The sequence below is a fragment of the Prosopis cineraria genome, unplaced genomic scaffold (assembly GCF_029017545.1).
Source record: "Prosopis cineraria cultivar Desert tree isolate PC_DT_omini unplaced genomic scaffold, ASM2901754v1 PC5, whole genome shotgun sequence".
Taxonomy (NCBI): Eukaryota; Viridiplantae; Streptophyta; class Magnoliopsida; order Fabales; family Fabaceae; genus Prosopis; species Prosopis cineraria.
Genome location: NW_026555336.1, coordinates 32338959 through 32359817, shown reverse-complemented (window position 1 = coordinate 32359817; position 20859 = coordinate 32338959). Strand labels below are relative to the sequence as shown.

Genomic DNA, 20859 nt, shown 5'->3' with positions numbered 1-20859 from the left:
AAATATATTATTTAAAACATTATAAAATATATTTATAAATTTTAAAAACTGTTTGAAAAAAATTTAAAACTGTTTCAGTGAGTATTGAGTAAACCAATTTTTACGTTTTTCTGATGTGATGTTTTTGCCGTAACATATGGTCATGCATTTTCCACTTGCTCTAATTGCAAACTTCATTTTGACATATTGATTGAAATTTATAATAATATATTATATATACACACACACACATTTATATTTTCTCCACTGAAACAGTTTTTTAAATTTATAAATTGATTGAAAAACGTAAAAGTTAGTTTTACTCACTATAACAGTTTTTAATTTTTTTGATATGAATATTTTTTAAATTTAAAAATAATATATATTTTTTTAATATTTTAAATAATATATTTATGTATACATTAATATTTCCCATTTTTAATAGTTAAATAATACAATAAAGATAAAAATAATGATTATAATAATTTTAATTTGAAACACAAGAATAAAATTTTAAATTAAATAGTTTATTTTAATAACACTGTTTATTTTAATAAAAAAAATTCCAGAACCGGTTTTTTACATTCGAACCGAAACAGTTTTTTAGGATAAATTTTTTGGTAATAATGATATTAGATTACAACTAGTATCTTTATTTGGATGGTTAAGATCAAGGGAATGGAGAAAAAAAGATAAAAGAGAGACCCTGCGCCCGTACTACAATGGTTTGCAGTGATTACTCGAATAGATCGTGGAAACTTGGCATCGACTTCTGCTTGCTGTTGAAGACACATTGCAGGAACTAGAAATTTCATTCTTTTGAAAGAATTCTTTTGCCAATCTGCTCCACAGAGATCTGCAAACAACTACTGTTGGTTAAGATATTTTCCAGCTTTTTTCTCATTTCAATTCGGTTACTGTTGCTACTTCTTTACCACTTGTTTTTATTTCTCCTATCATCTATCGGATGATATTATTATCTTTTTTCTTTTTAGTTCTATAATTGATCTTTTATAAAAAAGAAATTATGTATCTATTACATAAATTATTCAAAAGAAAAATATAAATATTATAAAAAAAAGGTCATATCTTCCATGTCACGTCGAAGAAGAGTGAAGCTTCTCGAAGTCAAAGTTTGCACGTAGAATAACTATTTTTTTTTTATTAAAGAGCTTATTAAATAATCAATCACAGTCAAATCAAACCAAGATCCTTCCATGTATCGGTCACGGTAAGTGTCACACCCCTGTATTTAAGATACGAAAAACACAAAATATAAAATAGACTCATAGATTATAAATGTTAAATAATTAAAAAATTAATTTAAAATAACAATATAATTTATATATAAATTTAAAATTTATAAAATTTTAATCATTCTATAAAAATTTTAAAAGAGTTTTTTCTATAGTAAGGACCTCTTTAAAATTTTTACAATAACAAAAACCTATTAACCAAACTAAAAAGGGAGTTCAATTCCACACTAGTAGATTTCATAATGATAAAATAAGACTAGGATTTAATTATAATATACATGGAGCGCTAAGTTAATATTTCATAGTACAAGATATATTTACATCAAAACTAACTAATGCATGCTTTCATAGTTTCAAAAAGCAATGGTGTCTCTTTATAATCAGCAAGAGGTACATTAATATCTAAAATTAAAGAAATTTTTTTTTTGTGAGTAGCGTCTCAATTTAAAATTGAAAGAAATAATGGAAAGAAAATCAATAAATCAATTATAAATATACAAAAATAATTAATTAAAAATAATACGAACCATGAATACACAAATACAAATAAAAATTTATTAAAACATTAAATTTCCTTTCTTTTTTTTATTTTTACAAATACTTGCACATCTTGGGATATATAAATGGTAGTATAAAATTCATATATAGTAAAAATAGTAGTTTGCTTTCTAAGATCAAAGTTAAAGAAAAATATAGTTTCAAAATTTCTTTTGTAGCATGACTTGATCAGAACGATTAATAAGTATGGACAGATAGTCCACGAAGGTAAATTACCAACAAGCGAGGCTTAAAGTCAAGAAATAATCAAGCGCTGCTAGAAGCCCACGAAACAAGCACAAGCACTAAGCCCATGAGACAAGCGTGAGTACGATGCTTATAAATATCCATCTCCCCGTTTCATGTGCGTTGGCCTGTGCATGAGCCTAGTACCTCCTATAAGCACCTTACTAGCTAGGTAGACCATGGTAGACCAAAGGCTAATGGAGCCGCTGCTAGTATCCAACATTTTAAAATTAGTCCCCCTAATTAAATCAAACGTGCATGTAATTAAAACATTCATTTAAAACAATTTCTTTTAAAATATAATATTCAGCTATCAATTTTTTTTAATTTTTCTCCATGCACAAATCACCATGTTAACCACTGTTATATAAATTATAAAATTTAAACAACAGAAATGTTTAGAATAAATAATCAGATAATAATATACTGAATTCAAATATTCTTTAATAATAGCATAATTCTTAATGATAATAAAGTAAATTCTGTAATGAACCAATTAATAAAAGAATGAAGTAAGTAAGAAGAATTGTATAAATAATAAAAATAGAATTAACAGGAATATTTATATAACTTATAAAGGAATAATATAAAAATTTAAATAAAAAATTTTTATAAACACTTTGCAAGAAATTATTTAGGACACTGTCCACTTACCTTTCACATTTTCAAATACCTCTATATCTTGCTCCTTTCTAAGTTTCTCATTTATATTTTGATAGTGCCACTATTTACCTAATCAAACAAACTAACAAGCTAATAACATTAAACTTCCTATGCTACAGCTCCATCTATGCATGCTTTATTTAAATATCCACAAGATTTTCCAAAACCTTATTCATTCTTAATTCAACCATTTCAAACCATGATCTCTTCTAATTTCTTTAAATCCAATAATAATAACTTCAATAACTCATTGGCTATGCAATTCTCAATTAGTTTTGTAGAATATAAAAGATGTTGATTCTAAAGGCATAATATTTACTCAATTGTTTTATAGTTCTTTTATCACACATTACATTTAACACCTAATATGCATCCCAAAATTAAATCACAAGACAACACAATAATTTATAAATTATCAAATGTAAATTCTCAAGAATTTAATTAATCTCTCAATAACATAGATAAATTTCTTTACAATATTCAATTTAAATTCACAAATGAGTAATATCCAAGCTAATGTATGCTTCTTGAGGGACCTAACGAAGTTATAAAAAAATACCTTTTCAAGTATCTCCTCCAATAATACATTCATTAGCGCAAACTCTTTAAATTATTTGTGATCAAGCTTCAACAACCCACTAGATACATTTCCACTCTCAATGAATGACAAACTTTAAAAGAGAATAGTTTAACATTCACTTCATGTACAAGACAACATTGAACTTAATCATTAACGTATATCATCATAGCTAACCACTAGCCTCAACATTAATCTAAAATCTTTATCATTCTTTCTTTTCAAGCATGTGTCAAATTCAACATAGTAGCCCAAGCTTTCCTCTACAATATATATATATATATAACTATATATATTTAAGTAATATTTATACCTTTCTAAGTTTTCAACATAGAGATTGCACAATCTAAATCTAAGTTTCAGTTTTTCATAAAAGTAATATGCTTGCATGTTCCGTTTCAACCAAATTCCTCTTTTACACATTTTAACAAATACCTTATGAGTAACTCCATTCACACTATATTACAAAGCCCCTTCCTCTTCAAATCTCTTGTCAATATCCATTATCAATATTTAAATTTTTCCAGCTTCTCAAATCTCACTCCTCATACAGTGAAAAATTAAACTCCGACACAAAACATCACATGAAACTCACACCTGTTTTATAATAAACGAATGCTTAAGGCAAAATTACTTACCTTAATGAACTTCCTAATCTTCAATTTATGCTTGCTCGGATCGCCCCCTCACCTATACCTCTCGCACAGCAGCTCCAGTCAGCAACAAGCCCATGACAGAAACAGGGAGAAGAAGACGTTGCAGATCGGACACGGAGGAGGAAGAAGGATGTCCGACGCAACCCAAACCATGGCAAGTATAGAGAAAGAAGAGAACTCCCATTCGGAACCCACGCACACCACGCCACCACCAAGGAAAGAAAAAGACATAGAAATGTGAAGCAACAGTGGAAATTACAGCGGACTCACAATGGCAAAGAGATGAGCAGAAACAGCGAGGTTCAGAGCAGAGAAGAACATTGACAGCAAGGAAAGTAGTCCGACGGTGAGGAGAGAAGAGGAGCAAGATGTCGGTGAAGAGGAAAGAAGAGAGAAAGAAGAAAATAAATCGTATGCTCTGCATTTCGAACGGCGGAGGAGAAAAAAAATCTGAACAACAGAGAAATTGGGCAAATTACAAGAAAGGGAATAAGAAAAATTATAAGAAAGGACATAAAAAAATGATGAGAAAGGACACAAACTTTTTATATAATTTAAAATAAAATAAAATTAAACTTTTGCTCATTAAAATTCAATTCTAAATCTTCAAAAAAATTACTATCATAAATTTTACTAAACTATCACTCTTCACTTGTTATAGAATTTTGACAATTAAATTTAATATTAATTTAAAAATAATTATTTAATTTAAAATTTAGAATTATTACACTAACCCGACCACATTGACATATATCCTAGCTGCTTGATTCGAAAGAGGACTATCCTAACATATATGCTCACCTGCAGCATTCCTGGTCTTGAAATTACCATCCATTACAACAATGAATCTGCAGCGTGCTAAAGAAAGATGGGCTGCAGTGAAGGAGCTTCTCCTCCTCTGTTTAAAGAACCCTAATTCGCTTTCAGTTATGCAGGTCATTGACAACAAACTGGGATCGTTTTCACTCGGTGCTGCCATAGCTCTGGCAGGGAGCATGGGGTTTGCTTCTAGTTTACCCAGAAGCCCAGCGGGAGAGATAATCGCAACTCTAGATTCGATCGCCATACCTTTTCTAGCTCTTGGTATTGCTTTCCGTGAGGCTCGCCCAAAAGCTACCGCGTGGTTTCTGCTCGTTGGAATCTTCATGTTCTTTCTGGCGGTTTTCTGTCGTACTGAGTGTCCGCTTACCTCCAGAACTCTTATGGATTCCATTCTTTTGTTGGCTGGGTACAATTATTGCACTAATGTGCCTACCAACCTCGACGGGGGCAGAAGTCTGACAGAAGGTGAGAAGTCCAATTAATTACTTAACTGTTAGTAAGTAGTAGCTGTACGTCTAGCTAATTCTTCATAACTATTGAAGCTCGTGAACAACTAAACATTAAGAACATCCAACAAGGCATAAAGCACAGCATTTAGATTTCAAAACAAAACAATCCCAAGATCAATACCTGTACTTATTACCACAATGATGATCATTGATAAGAATCTATGGTTCGATCGATGGTTTTCATTTCTTAACTGAATTTTGGACTGAAGTTCTAGGGTATTTTTGAACTACAAATTCTAGAGCTAGTTTCCCAATTACACCTGTGTGCTTTTAGGTGTAAGTATGCATTTATATATATATATATATATATATATATGAACTGCATTCTATTTTTTCTAGATGTAAAAAATAAGCATAATAGGAGATGAGTATTTTAAAAGTAAAGTCCCAAAAGTTTACCTTTTATTTGTGCCGTTTAAGTATGCATGAATTGTTATGAAGGATGGTAAATAAGGACGTAATGAATATATTGTGAGGATTTAATACTATGCTTAAGATCATGTAAAAGAAACCAATAGGAATCAGGATAATCAAGTATAGGGACTCAAGTTAACAATAATTCAAATGATGCATGAGTTGTTAGGTGAATTTAGGGTCACCCTAATCATGGTAGTGATAAGTCCTAAATACATTCTGAAGGCATCATATATTGAAATAGTAAAGAGAAACAAGGTGACAAATGAAATGTTCTAAGAATTTAACATAAATTTAACATTAGAAAACTTCCTTGTTAGAAAAGGAAATAACGTACGTGGGACTAGCTAACACAGCATAGAAAGAAATGAAATCAACCACATTTACAACTACCAATGATAACACTAATACCATATATAGTATTAAGGAAATTAGCTACCAATTTTATAAATAGACTCTATTAAACTTATCATAAAGGCCTTCCAATCATAATAAAATATGCATGACAACACTATTCCCATAAGATCACACAAATAACTTTTCTAGAAATCCATCAACACCTACTATGGGTAGAATAGGAATAAAGAGCCCACACACTTGGCCTACCACAAGAAGAAAGGAACACAAAACATTCACAAGCAATCATGCAAAGTTCTAGAGTATTTTTGAACTTCAAATTCTAAAACTAGTTTTATAACATCCCAATTACACCTGTGTGCTTCTAGGTGTAAGCATGCGTGCCTGCATTCTATTTTTTCTAGATGTAAAAAATAAGCATAATGAGATGAGTATATTAAATGTAAAGTCCCACCAGTTTACCCTTTATTTGTCCGTTTAAGTATGCATGCCTTGTTTGTTATGAAGCAGGGCAAATTATTAAGGACGTCATGGGTATATTGATGATGATTAATGATATATGCTTAAGATCATGTAAAAAGAAATCAATAGGAATACATATAATCAAGTAGGGACTTAACAACCCTCGGCAAATGTTACGAATAGACAAGTGACGGTATACCCTCAGTTGTCAGGTGGATTAAGGGACGCCATAATCATGGTAATAATAGGTCTTATGTAGATTCTTAAGACATCATATTGAAATACTACAGAATATCAAGGTGACAAATGAAACGTCCAATCGTCTAACATCCAACAATTAGCTATACTATTACAGAATTTAACATAAATTTAACATTAGAAAACTTCCTTAATAGAAATTAAAGGAAATAACATATCTGGGACTAGCTACCACAGTATATAGAAATAAATGAAATCAACCACATTTAGAACTACCATGATAAAAAAAAGTTGAGCTTTCTTTCCTAAAACACCGCTATGGTAAAAAAGAAAAAAAATCATTTAAGCAAAACATGAAGATCTTTCATAGATTATTTATTTTAAAATACATTTTTGTTATTAATTTTATCAACACAATAAGATCTACTTGTCGTGATTTATTAAGTATATAAAGTTTAGTACATAAGTCTTACCCTTTTCTTTAGTATTATGGTAGTGTAATTAAATGATCCACATGTCTTGCTTTTTTGATTAAATGACTAGCTACCAATTTGTAAGACTTATGTACTTAGCCCTATATACTTAATATATTTTTATCCAATCAAATCATTACAAGTGGATAATAATTTATTAACTAAATAAATAACAAGAATTTATTATAGCATAAATAATCCATAAAAGATACACATATCTTGATTTAATTGGAAATAGTCATATTAAATATAAAAATCTAAGTATGTAAGTTTTCCCCTTTCTTACATAGACTTTATTATGGTATACGAGAGTTATATTTATGGGAAAAGCTTAATTATATACTTAGTCTTATATACTTATGATTATTATTTTTAATTAAATTAAGACATGTGTATCATTTATAGATTATTTATTCTATAATAAATTTTTGTTATTAATATGATTAATATATTAAAATTTACTTGTTTTGATTTGATTGGATAAAAGTATGTAACTTAAGTATATAAGATTAATTAAGCACCTAAGTCTTGCCCTAAACTTATCATACATAGGCCTACCATGCATAATAAAACATGACAACGCCATTCCCATAAGATCACACAAATAACTTTACTAGAAATCCACCACCATCTACTATAATAGGAAAGGACACAAACATTCACAAGCAGTCATGCAAAGTTTTTATGTACATGTGCAAGTCCAACACACAATTCCAGCATATACGTAGGCTCTGCCTACACATCACATCATCAAGTTTCATATCTGACCTAGAATAATAGCCTTCGCCTACATACTACAACAAATTAAATTCCATATCAATGTTATGTGTATAACTATGCACAATCCGCCCACAACTAAACCATAATAACTGGCATATGCCATATATTTTCAATAGTCAATTATTAATAAAAAAGAGGTCACCGCCCTTTCAGCAAGTAAATCTTTAGGAACATTTCATAAATATGTCTTATAAGTCCAGACAGTCCAAGTTAACCTGCTTCAAAGTTCAGGTGAGCAACAAAAATAAATGCAAAATGACATAGTCATGACAAAATAGTAAGTCAGCATAAGATACTAGAAGGGGCTTTATTGAAAATAAATCTTTATGCCTCTAGCTCCTTCCCATGGCTCCTGTCGAGCCCCTCTTGGAAAACATAAAAATCATGGGAGTCTCAGTAAACACATAGATAAATTATAGAGTATAAAAGTAGTGTTTAAGAGACAATTAAGTAAAATTTAAAAGAGAGATATTAACTTGAGTGATATTTATATATAAAAATAAATAATTAAATCCTCCTATAACCTCTTTATTTTCTTCAACTAAACCTATATGGACTACTTAATAAGTAACACAAATAGGAGCAGTCCATGTAATTGGCATACCCCAAAGCCTTCCAACTGTGAGATGTAGCTCAACCAAAGGACATATAGCGTGAAATATCAATTATTTCTCTCTCCAACTAACATGGGGTCAAACTTAAATAAGTAAATGGACCTGGTGGTAATTAAATTTGTAATATGTGGCGTCGAATCAAATAAGCAATAGTGCTCTGAATCTGCATGGCAATAATATATGGCACTATTAGCTAGCTATGGAATGAGATTATATTAGGTGTCAAATTCTCATCCGTCACCGCCAAGCTCATGCGATTTTTTCGTTCCTTTATTATATATTTATCCGTTTACTCCCTTCCTCCTTATTTGATTGGCCTAGCTGGTTGGGAAGAGGGAAAAAAAGAGACAAAACAAAGAAATATGGGAAGAGATATGAAGAAGGAAGCAAGTAAAATAAAATCTCAATTGTCTCGCACACAAACTTCTTACCACCAGTCATACAAACTAGAAATTGAAGGATTATAAGGCATTAGGTTGCATGAAATCAAGTTGGAGAAGGACAAAGCATGAAGTGGCACTAATTGAGTGATATGTCTAAACATCACTGGAACTTTCCTTATTTCCACATTAACGCTAAGCAAAGTTTTAGCAAGTCCATTTCCTTCTTCCATCCAAATTGGGCCGAAGAGGTAAGTTAATAAGCGAAGAGAGAAAGTATATAGAATTTTGGAGAAGAGGCATTGAGCAGGAGGTGCCATGCAATGAAGTTAGGAAGCAAAATTTGACATAATTTTGGCTAACTGTTATTTGACACCTTGCCGCCACTCCTCTTTTCATTTGGGCTATATAATCACTTTGGATTAAAGCTCTTCCCTCCTTTTTTCTTGTGTGAACAAGCCATATACAAGCAAATAGGAAATAGAATTTGAAACCTCCTTAGACGCCATAAGAGAAAAGAAGAAGAATTATGCCAAATTACCCCTAGGCTACAAAACCTAGCCTCCCAAAAGCAGTGCCCTTCGTAAAACTTCTTCTACTCGCAAAGATCCAGACTCCCATGATATTAGAATCTAGAGAGGATAAGAGGGACATCTAGAGAGGAGGTACACGCGATTGGAAGGACTGGACAGAAGCTCCAAGATGAAAAATCTACTTAAAAACAAACTATAAGACCTCAGGGTAGCAATAATGTCCTTTTTCGCTTGTGCATATTATCATTCATGTGAATGACATGGTTGATGAATTCCCTTGCTGAGGCATGCTTAAATATGTTCTTTCCTTACTGTAAATATGGTGCCATATTCATGTTTTAAAAAGCTAAGCATGAATTACTGTAAGAAGAATACACACCATCCCTAGTCAAAGCATGTTTTTTATACTTGAAATTGTATGGTCATTTGAATGAACTATTGCACGTGGAAATGGCTTGAGTCGGAACTTTAGAATCTCACCCTTCCAAATGTCATCCAACCCAGATCCAAGTGCATGAAAGAACAAGAACAAGAATGTGGGGAATTTAAGAAGAAAACTGACATGATCTGGAACTGGTTCACTACAAAGGCATGGCAGGACTCATTAATTTAATAAACTGTACTAACAGAGCCAAACCAACGTTCTGTTTAATGATTTTTCCTTTTAGAGGACTTTATAAGCTTTACAAAAAGCCCAATATGAGATTAATTGGAGCTCTATAACTTGGGGTATGAATTTTCCAAATTAGTGTATAGAATCTAGATCCAGCATATATATTATATTGGACAGATAAGGTACCTTTTAATATTAAATAAACTGTATCCATTAGGCATACTTTAAATAAAAGTATCCATTTGAGCAGATAAGCCAGGTATCGTAATTTTTTCCCCCCAATGATGGAGGACTTCGATAACTTTCAAAAAGACGAAGATAATCTCATTTGGTTTAGTGTGGCTCAAGATGTGAATTTTCAAATTTAGGGTAAGTAATCTGGAAACCGGTGAGGGCAAAATAGAGCAGTTTTATTCTCGGAATAAACAATATGATTTGCCACGATCAAAGTTCTATTAATCATTTTTCGTCATAAAGGATTTTTAGAGTTTAAATTGAGACAATAACTTGCTCAATATAATTTTTTAAAGTTGACTTAAAAGTCTAAAAATCATGGAATGAACATTAACCCCCCAAAAACTATATTTCCAAGATTTTTTTCAGGGAGGATTTCATGTTAGGACTATGCATGTGACTTAATTAAAATTCAAAACCAAATAAATTTGAAAATACATTACAGGCTGTTGAGACTGAATTAAAAATAATTTTTTACAGAAAATGATTAAAGTTCCTTTCATAGAAATGAACAATGAGAATGTGAATCACAGCTTAATTGACATGACTTATTAAATACGTAACATGACATGTTAAATAGCTTACATTACTTTCTAAATATGTAGTGAATTTTACAAGATAAGTTAACAATTTAACATGTAATGTAAATCCTTTAAAATGTTACTTGTAGTGCCAAGTAACATAATGGATTTTACAAGTAAAGTTAACAATTTAACAAGTCATAATGTATTTAAGTTAAATAATTAACAAAAAAACGTTTTGAACTTATCAAGTAACGTAAGGGAATTAGCAAGTAATATAACATTTTAACAAGTAACAATTTAACAAGTTCTAGATTTAATTGTGGCCTGATAAATTCACAAATAATGTTACAAATTTAGTGAGCAATGTAAGGAATTTAACAAGTCATGTCAAGTAGTGATTCACATTCTATTTCTTTGTTTCTATTATGGGCATTTTTATCATTTGTCTTGCAAAATTATTTTCATTTAAGTCCTAACAGCTTGCAGTGTATTTTTAGATTTATTGGGTCCTAATTTTTAATTAAGTCACATCCATGCATGGTCCTAATACGAAATTCTTGCCTTTTTATATTTATTTCTTGTCTTTATGTGGTTCTAATTGAAATCTAAGATAGCTTTCCATTACTAGATTAAGGTTCTTATAGTGAAATGTTACATTTTTCGCATCAAAGCATTGGATTCGAGCAAAGTCAATTTAAGACCTAATACTCAACTATGGGATTGCAATGAGATGGTTTGCATAAGTGGCCTTATAAGTTTGAGTTAATGTCTCTAATGATTTTGGTCATTTTTTTGGCTTACAAGATGAGTCCTAGTTGTGCATTGTATTGTATAAGTATACAATGAGGCAAGGTCATAAAGTACAGCAGAAATTATACTCTAGTAAATGGGTCCAAAGAGCTAGACCTGGTTAGAAATAATGCCTCGTTTGGTATGAAGGAAGAGTTTTTGATGGAAATGGAAGTACAAATGGAAGTAGAAGTGAAAGTGGAAGTGAGGTTTAAAAGCATGTTTGGTATGCTAGTGGAATTGGGATAAAATTTTAATATTATATTTATATTTTAAAAAGACTAAAATACCCATGAAACAAAAAAAAAAAAAAGAATTGACTCACTAGATTTCAGAACTACCCTCTACTCTACTAGATCTCTGAACCATCGACCTACCACCCCCTACCATCACCGAGAATTGTCCAAAAATCAAGCAAATCATATTTAAATGGATAGAGTAATAATGCAGAAATCAAGAGCACAAAGCAAAGTTAGAAATCAATTTCAACAGTTTCCTAACCATCACAATCGAATGTGAGAGAAAACAAAATAGACAACAAAAGCTTAGAAAAGAAAAATGAACGAAGCAAAAGATTGAAGGAGATGATGGTGATCGTAAGAGAGAGAGAGAGAGAAGCAACAATAGTAATGATGACAGTAAATATAGAGGGGTGTATTGCTATTGTTGATAGGGAAGAATCATTATTGGTGGTCACTTAATGCTGCTAGTAGGGAATTGTTGGGGAGACGAGAATCATCGTGGTCCTTGATGTTGCTGGCAGTGAGTCACTGCCCATCGCAAGTGGGAACTGTTAGAAGAGATGAGAATCGTTATGGTCTATTGATGCTGGTGGCGGTGAATCATCATCACCACTAGTAGAAATTTGCCATCGCTGTCACTAGTAGAGAGTTGCCATCTCCGTCACTGGTGGAGGAATGTCATGGCAAGTGGGGGTTGGTGGGGTGCAGCGATCAGTCGGCAGATGTCATGGGAGACAGAGGAGAATGAAAGGTAAAGGCAAAGGGGTCCCAATAGAGACATGGAACCCACTTCAGTCATTTTTGATGGAAGTGAGTTCTCTAGAGAATTGGCTTTCATTGTAATAAACACACAAAATTACTGATTCCACTTCCACTTCCAGTTCTCTCACTCTAATTCCATGGTACCAAATGGGCCATAAGAGTTAGATCTAAAGGAATGGTGAAGAAGACCTTAAGGATATATAATTAATGTTTAAGGACATGTAGTTACCTTTGGGATATTCTAGTACTTGACATAAGAAAGGCAACAGTGAGAATCTCTTATTCAGTATAAGTGACAGTGTGGTTAATAAAGTGTAATAAGAAGCATATAGGCCTCAAAGAGTATTCAAGGTATTAAATAAATATATTTAAATAAGGTTATTTCCTAGATTTTATTTAAAGGAATTTGAGGTATAAAGGTCTATTTGAGTAATTTAATTTTTACTTTGCTTTGGGCTAGCCGTACACCTAGAATCGTCTTGAATGATAAATAGAATAACAAAATATTTTAGAGACAAAACTATATTTGAAATGAAATTTTAGGAATGACAAACTTGATGAATGTGATCATGGTAGGAAATTACAAATTTTCTTAAGAACCTAGAAATAGTTGATTGTTGTGGACTTAGTAAATGCACTCTTAACTCCTAGAAATAGAATTCATGGCTACAAGTTTCCCAAAAGAGTAGGAAATTGGTCTTCCAAGAGAAAGAACAGTTGAGGTAAGACAAATTGGAAAATGACCTTATCTAGTAGCAAGAGAGTGGCTAAGAATAGCGTAACATCTTAAGATTTTTTTACTTAGTGTTTGGGAGAGGGAAGGGAAAATTAATCCAAACAAGGGGAGGGGCTCTTTCGTAATAAAATTTTCCTCCCCTCCCTCCAAAACCTCCTCCCCCTAAAATTAGGGGGCTTCCTCCCCCTCCCCTTCCCTCACTTCCCCCTTCCATTAAAATTCTCCCCTCCAACCAAACAATACATTTATCTTTAGGAGGTAATAATTAATTTAGTTAAATATTAGGTTAGAAGAGTAAACTGAGGTGTGCTAGTCCATAGATTATGAAAGAAAGGGAGGAGGTTATCTAGGGCAGAATTCAGCAAAAGACATGACAAGTAAGGTTATGTTTGGCCATAAAGACTAACAAAGGGTTAGTCTAAACTCTCGAATGACATATGGCCATAGACATGACATGTTATGTGCAAACATTTGTCTACAAATAGATTTCAATAGGAGAACTCACCCCTTCAACACACCCCCATTGTTGGACATGAAAATAATGTGCTTGTCCAGTATCAAAGGTAGTTACAGGTCCAATTATAATAAGCCTAGTCAATTATCACGAACAGGCTTGACAAAATATATGGACTAGTTTTAAGAAATCAATTGATGGGCTAGAAGTTATTAATGGGCTCAAGAGTTAATGACTTAATTGAAAGAAGTTGGATATATGAAGTGGTGGGAAATTGTGGAAGGTGTGGATGAATTTTGTGTTTCTATGCCATTTTTTCTTCCTTCTGGCCATCATCACTGTGACTGTGGATGTCCTTCTTCTTCTCCTCCTACTGATTTTCTATTATTAATGCCTTTAGTTGATTGTAATTGGCTCTATTCGAGTTTATCTATTGCCTTAAGCTTGTATCACTTTTTAAATATAAGTTTCCCCTAGTATTTTCTGCACACCCTTTGGCTATCTGGTTTGGTAATTATGACAATTAGTGATTTTATTGAGAGAAATGACTTTTATGGGGCAATATCAATGATTCCTTAATAGAATGGATGTTACCTTATTGCCATAAAAGGATACTTCTCACATTGACTAACTTATAGCCAGGATTACGACTTTCAATGAACAATTTAGATTAGTAGATGAACCTCTATCTATCAAGAATCCACACTCAAGCCCTTCACAATTGTCGTCTCCTCAGATCATCCTGCAATCAAACCCTAAATTTGTAGATGAATTGTCAATCTCGCGTTTGGATTCTACCATGATTTTAAACATGTACAACTTGTATTGAAGAAGAAGTCATTATAGAAGCATGATTCATCTCATTTCTCTCCAATACAGAGTTGCCAATCACCAGCGATGATTCCTTTGATTGAGGAGTTTTGATAAAAGTATGGATGAGCCTCAAGGATGGATTTCCTCTGGTTTCCCGCTCCACTCATTTACAATCACCCATTGGCTAAGAGCTCTATCCAATTCCAGAAGGCATTGCTAATGTGAGCCAATCAATAGAGCAAGGTTTTGACCACTATTATGATTAGAGGTTAGGATATCAAGAGTAAGCGCTCAGCTAATACTACATTGTCGTATTTGCTATTTTGTGTTTCATACAAGTTGCTTCCTTAACTTTTGAATCAATTTATTGAAGCTAGTTTTTGACACATGCTAGTAAAAGAGTACTCTATGACTTGATGTATTGCATCACATTTGATCCAGGTATTTTCTTTGAATCTTCTTAATTATGAAATGCATTCTGCAAGCACAAATGGTTTAGTTTAAGGATCTTTGAGAACTAAATGAGTATAGGATTTATTTAAGAGGATATCTTATAAATAAGTTCACCCCTAGCTTTTTAAATGGCGCTGCTAGATCTATTGTTTCCCTCCTTCATTATAATTATTCTGGCTTACTTTTGTTCACTGCCTTTTACAATCACCCTAATGTGTTAGATGATGATTTCATCAAAGCTAAGTCACTGGCATCCATTATGTTCAATTCTACAATAGAGAAGATTCGAATTGTAATTTATAGTGACATCATTGGTGATAAATCAACTTATCTGAAACATTGCTAGAGAGGAGGGGTTGACACCGTTAAATACTGTCTCTTCTTTTTAGTGTTTATTCAATGGATGCACTAAAATTTATTTTACATTTATTAGGTTTCAAACATGGTCACTCTCTTATATTTTGGGAATAGAGCCTAGTGAAGACATGTACAGCTTAATCTCTATCTCAAGAGTTGCTAAGGAAGACTACAAATGCATTATAAAATGACCTTACTTGTCTTGCTCTTCCACCTAGTAGAATAAGTTTGGAAGGCTTCTATGAATATATAAGCTGGGTTTATGAAATCCTAACCTAATTTGTATGATGCTTTAACCACCACTAGTTCAAGTTGTAAGAGGCTGGATCTTATCGGGTAGTGATTTTGGATATAAATAAGTTTTATTTTGCTCATCCCTCTTTATGCTTCAATTTTCAGATCCATAGGACATCATGGGTATATGATTATTGGCTTGTTTAGTTTGTTTTTGACCCTAGAAACTTACAAAGAAAATTGATGCTTCAATGTTTTTGCTAAGACGTCTCTATTACTTACTAAGCTGGGACATTGCTGCATTGGATTTGAATTTTCCAATTTTGTTTTTGATTTGGGAAGGTATGCCTATTGCAAATAGGATAGACTACCATCAAGAGCATGAACCAAGATGTAGTTAAAACTCCTAGGTGTCACATGGACATCATAAACATGACTTGGGTAGATCAAAATTTGATTTTTGAAATTATTGTAAGAGGCTCACCATTTAAGAGAGGAGTTATTTACTAAGGAACATGAGATTATCGACCAAAGAAGTAATGAACTGATTGAAGAAAGAGAGAGCAGTGAATTGGAGAAGAGAAGAAAAGATGTAGAAATAGTAGTTTTCAAGAGCGAGAACAGGTGTTTTTCAACAACACAGAGGGAATGTTGAAGATGTTTATTTTAAAAGCATTTGAAAAAGGAACAAGGGTAGAGAAAGTATTATTAGCTAAAATCCTTCGCAAGAATAGGCAAAACCCAAGCCAAATTGCGTGGAGTGGCATTCAAATTGAAGAAAAAAATCAAGATGAATTTGTACAATATTTCATTGAGTTGTTTTTTTGAACTTGTTAAAGATGCATCACAATTATGCATTCATCACCAAGTTTCTTGGGTCTCTTGGAATGGTCTTGATCTACCAAGGAATGCAACTTCAATTTTTTTCAAGGGAATATTTTTATATTTGGACCTTGAGGATAAGGTCCATTTTATAGGGAAGGTATGTCACGAATGGGCTTGAAAAAAAATTATGGACTAGGTTTTAAGAAAATAGTTGATGGGCTAAAGGTTATTAATGGGCTTAAGAGTTAAGGGCTTAATTGAAAGAATTTAGATATATGAAGTGGTAGGGCAATTGTGGAAGGTATATATGGATGAATTTTGTGAACTCTCTCTCTCTCTCTCCCCCCTGTTTCTATTTCCCTCTGGCCATTATCACCATGACTGTAGATGTCCTTCTTCTTCTCCCACTAAATTTTGTGTTAATTAATGCCTTTAGTTGATTGAAAGAGAGAGACAAGAGGTAGCATGCTTTTAGTTCTTAGCAACCTATGGCTTAATTTTAAGCTCCCAATAACTCTAATAGTATCTATGGCCTTAGATCTACATTGTTCTTCATGTGAATTGGGGTTTAAGTTTTTATAGTTGAGAGTATGGCTTGGTTTTGAATTTGTTGAGGCTTTATATGTATTGCAATTAGTTCTAGTGACACATAATTTGTTTTTAGGTTTTAGCTAGGATGATTAATCAAAATGAAAAATCTTTTTGATGGATTTATGGATTTTGTAGAGTAAGACCCAGTTGTGAGAATGGGAATTCTAGATGAATAGAGGTTTGAATTGGTGTTTTGTGAGGTTATGGATCATGTAGAGTGAAGACCACAAATTGATTTGCATAGCTTAGTGAGAGATAACCATAAATAATTTATCTTGTATAATTGATTGTTCAGTTTTAATGTTTTTGGCATGTACTGTGTAACAAAATATGTATGTGTGTGTATATATATATTACTGTGTGTAATAGCCAAGATTGGGATTAGTTGTAATTTTGTATATTGACTTATTTAGTAGGAAATGTTATGCATTAAAGAATTGAGGTTTTGGGTTGTGAAAAATATATATATATATATATATTATTCTGCAATAATATGCTATCTTTGAGAATGCAAATTGAATGTGAATTGAAACATGATTGGTTGATATTATATTGTTGGGTGAGACTATCAGGAGTTTATATGTATGAGATTAATTATCTAATCATGGGATCCCACCACTAGACACACTATGGTAGGCCATTCTAAGGGTCCTTACTATCTCTTCATCCTTTGGCTTGGATTGGAGTTAGCCCATGAAAGATATGCATGACACCTTTTACAGAGTGTTAAAGGGAGGGAATTCATAAACTAGTGGTGAGCTCTATGCTTTTAGCCAAGCTACATCGATCTCACCATTAGTGAGCATAGAGAAGTCTAGTTAGTTGGACGAATCCTGTTTAGCTATGATAGCCCATAGATTTGGTCAGAGATAATAAGGAAGATATAAATGAGGGTCGTTATATATATGATTTTACAAGTTTTTGATTTAAAGTTTGAGATGTATTATTGAATTTATACTACTTAACTTACTATAAACCAACCTTGTATTTTTGTGTAAATTGAATTGTAGACCTAGTATATCATTATGTTGAATTTTTTAAGATTTTTCAGGCAAGGAGTCAAATGGAGGCAAGGAGAAGCAAGTAGAAACTTGATGCTTTAGCGATTCTATAATACCACTCAAGTGCTTTTATTTATTTTTTGTATGTCCATTTTAAGGCTCATGGCACTTTGAATACTTTTTCATTAAGTTTTGTATAACTTATTGTTGGGAGTGGTTGTTAGCCTGAGGCTATTGAACCTTTTGCACGATTGATTCTTTGAAGTTGCTTAATGATTGAGTTGAATATAGTCTTATTTTTTGAATTGTGTTTGGATTGAGTTGGTTTTGGGCTTGTAAGACATGCATGTCTAAGGATCTCGTTATGCTCTAGTCTATATGGTTGTGGATATAGATTGCTATCACAGTTCAATTATATTTATTATGGTAAACTCTTTATACTAAGGTAGGATTATTTAGTTGATTTCAAAGTTATATGTTCAATTTTTATAGCTGAGATATCTTTCCTATTATGGTTTTATCTTTTAAGGTTAAGGTGCATTTTTGTCCTTAAAGTATTTTTCAAAGAGTACCCTAGCATCCTAACTTTTTACTAGAATAATTTTGTCCTTAAAGTTTATTAAAATAGAATATTTTTGCTCTTTCCATCAATATTTTAATGTTAACCTCAAACATTGACTGTTAGAAAATTTTGACGAAAAGGGAAAAATACTTAGTTTTAAGTTTAAGGCAAAATTGCCCCAACAAAAACATTAGGGTGCTAGGTGCTCCTTGAAACATACTTTAATGGCAAAAATACACCTTTATGCTATCTTTTATATCATGATTATATTTGATGAAACTAGTTTAAAGCTTATATACCAGAATTATTAATTTAGTGGGTTGCCTTTTATTACCATATGATTATTTTGTTAAGTTATGTTGGAAAAGATTGAGGTGCTAGAGAGTAGTTGCTTTATAGATCTAGTAAAATACTATAATGGTGTGTTTGAATTAATAGAATTTGGGTTTCGAACCAAATCTCTTATTTGGATACACAAAAATTTATGAATTAAATTTGATTCAATCCAAATCCTTTTCAATTATAATTCCTTTATAATTTCAAATTTCCCTCTACCCTCTACCCCCCTCGTCATTTCACACAAAAAAAATAGTGAATTAGTGATAAAATAAGTTTGTCGGTAAAAATACTGTCACCAATTCATTAGTGATGGAATTTAAAATTTTGTCACTAATTAGTGATGGAATTAGTGATGAAAAATTTGTGTCACGAAACAAAGATAAGCTATTCTAATTTGTGATGGAATGCATTTTTACATTAATCTATCATAAATGAAATTTTCATAAAAATTATCATTGCCATGTCACCTAGGAGCTAGTGTAACCTCACTACTATGTCACCACTACCTTATCATCATGTCCTGCAAGGTCGTCTCCACATCACTACATCCCTGCCATGTCACCTTTAAGTCATATATTAACTTCAAATAGCTTCAAATGTGCCTTGGCCAAGTTCGAAGCCATAACCTCACACTTTCATGAGGCCGTTTGTATCCAACTTTGTTGCCAGTTAAGCTAAAAGAGATCTTTATTCTTTCATTAATAAATTAAATATATAATATTTAACTACCCAGGCAAATATATATATATATATATATCAATAAATATATTATTTAACTATAGTTATTTATCTAACATTATTTTTATTTATCAATATGTTAAATTAAATTTTTATATAATAATTATTTATATTATATTATATTTTTTAAAATTATCTTTGATAGAAAACTTATATTAATTGAACAAACAGTTTATTATCACTATATAGTATATTATAATTTTTATAATACATAATATTTATTTTTAAATTTAATTTTTTATATAAAAATATTTAGGTAATGTTATAAAAATAAAAATAATTAAATATAATAATTTAATTATTAGTTTTTTATTAATATAAATAATTTAAATAATAACTTATAATTATTAAATTATTTATTTATAGCATAATAAATAATAAATTATATATAAATATATATTATAAATCATATAATAAACTTAAACACAATTTGCAACGGAGTTAGTGATGGAATATGATGGAAAGATTTGCGACGGAATTTTCTATTACAAATGTTGCCACAAAATGAGAATACCATATCTTGAAAATTAGCAATAGATATTTTCATCAAAAAATTCTATCGCTAAATTATTTCTAATGGTTTAATAGCGACAAAATTTTTAGTGATGGAATGTTTCATCTCTAAATTCCATCGGTAAAATTATTTCTGATAGTTTACCAATGGAATAACGACTTTTTTTTAAGCAATGGAATGTATTCCATCAACAAATTGGTGATTGAATTAGTGATGGATTTTTGTGACCGATTAGTGACAAAAATTTATTCCATCACTAATTCGCTATTTTTTTTTATAGTGTTGGACATTTTGATCACTTCAAACCTCTTTTCTCTTTGCATTTCATTTTGAAACCTCTACGAATCTCACTTCATCTCTCTCTTCATTTAATTTTTTAAAGTATCCCAGTAATAAATTGTAATACTGGATTTAAATTTGAGATTTATAGTGCAAGATTTCCAATCTAAAATCCAAATTTAAATCCATCAATCAACAAGCTACCTAATAGATTTTGAAAGAAGTTTTCTCAAATGAATGCATAGACAATTGATCAAAGTCTACTGGAGTAGCTAGATGACTCTAGTAGGGAGATAGTTACAAACAAATTCAAATCCTTTAGAAAGTGAAGGAAAGAAAAAGA

The 20859-nt window shown here is 31.5% G+C and overlaps 1 protein-coding gene across 2 annotated transcripts in view; it reads right to left on the bottom strand.

The window, feature by feature from the left end:
- Window positions 1-584: 584 nt before the first annotated feature.
- Window positions 585-20859, bottom strand: part of LOC129312201 (uncharacterized) — a 27918-nt gene continuing 7643 nt past the window's right edge. Inside the window, exons 2-5 of one of the 2 annotated variants that reach the window (XR_008593462.1) lie at window positions 4716-5191; window positions 3897-4364; window positions 2010-2224; window positions 585-835 (exon numbers count right to left, since the gene is read on the bottom strand). Coding sequence is in view for 1 of the 2 variants with exons in the window: in XM_054954829.1 (XP_054810804.1) it covers window positions 3949-4364; window positions 4716-5127 (828 nt within the window). In the remaining variant the exon portion in view is untranslated. Of the gene's footprint in view, window positions 836-2009; window positions 2225-3721; window positions 4365-4715; window positions 5192-20859 lie in introns of those variants that run through there. The other variant, XM_054954829.1, reaches the window with a different exon arrangement.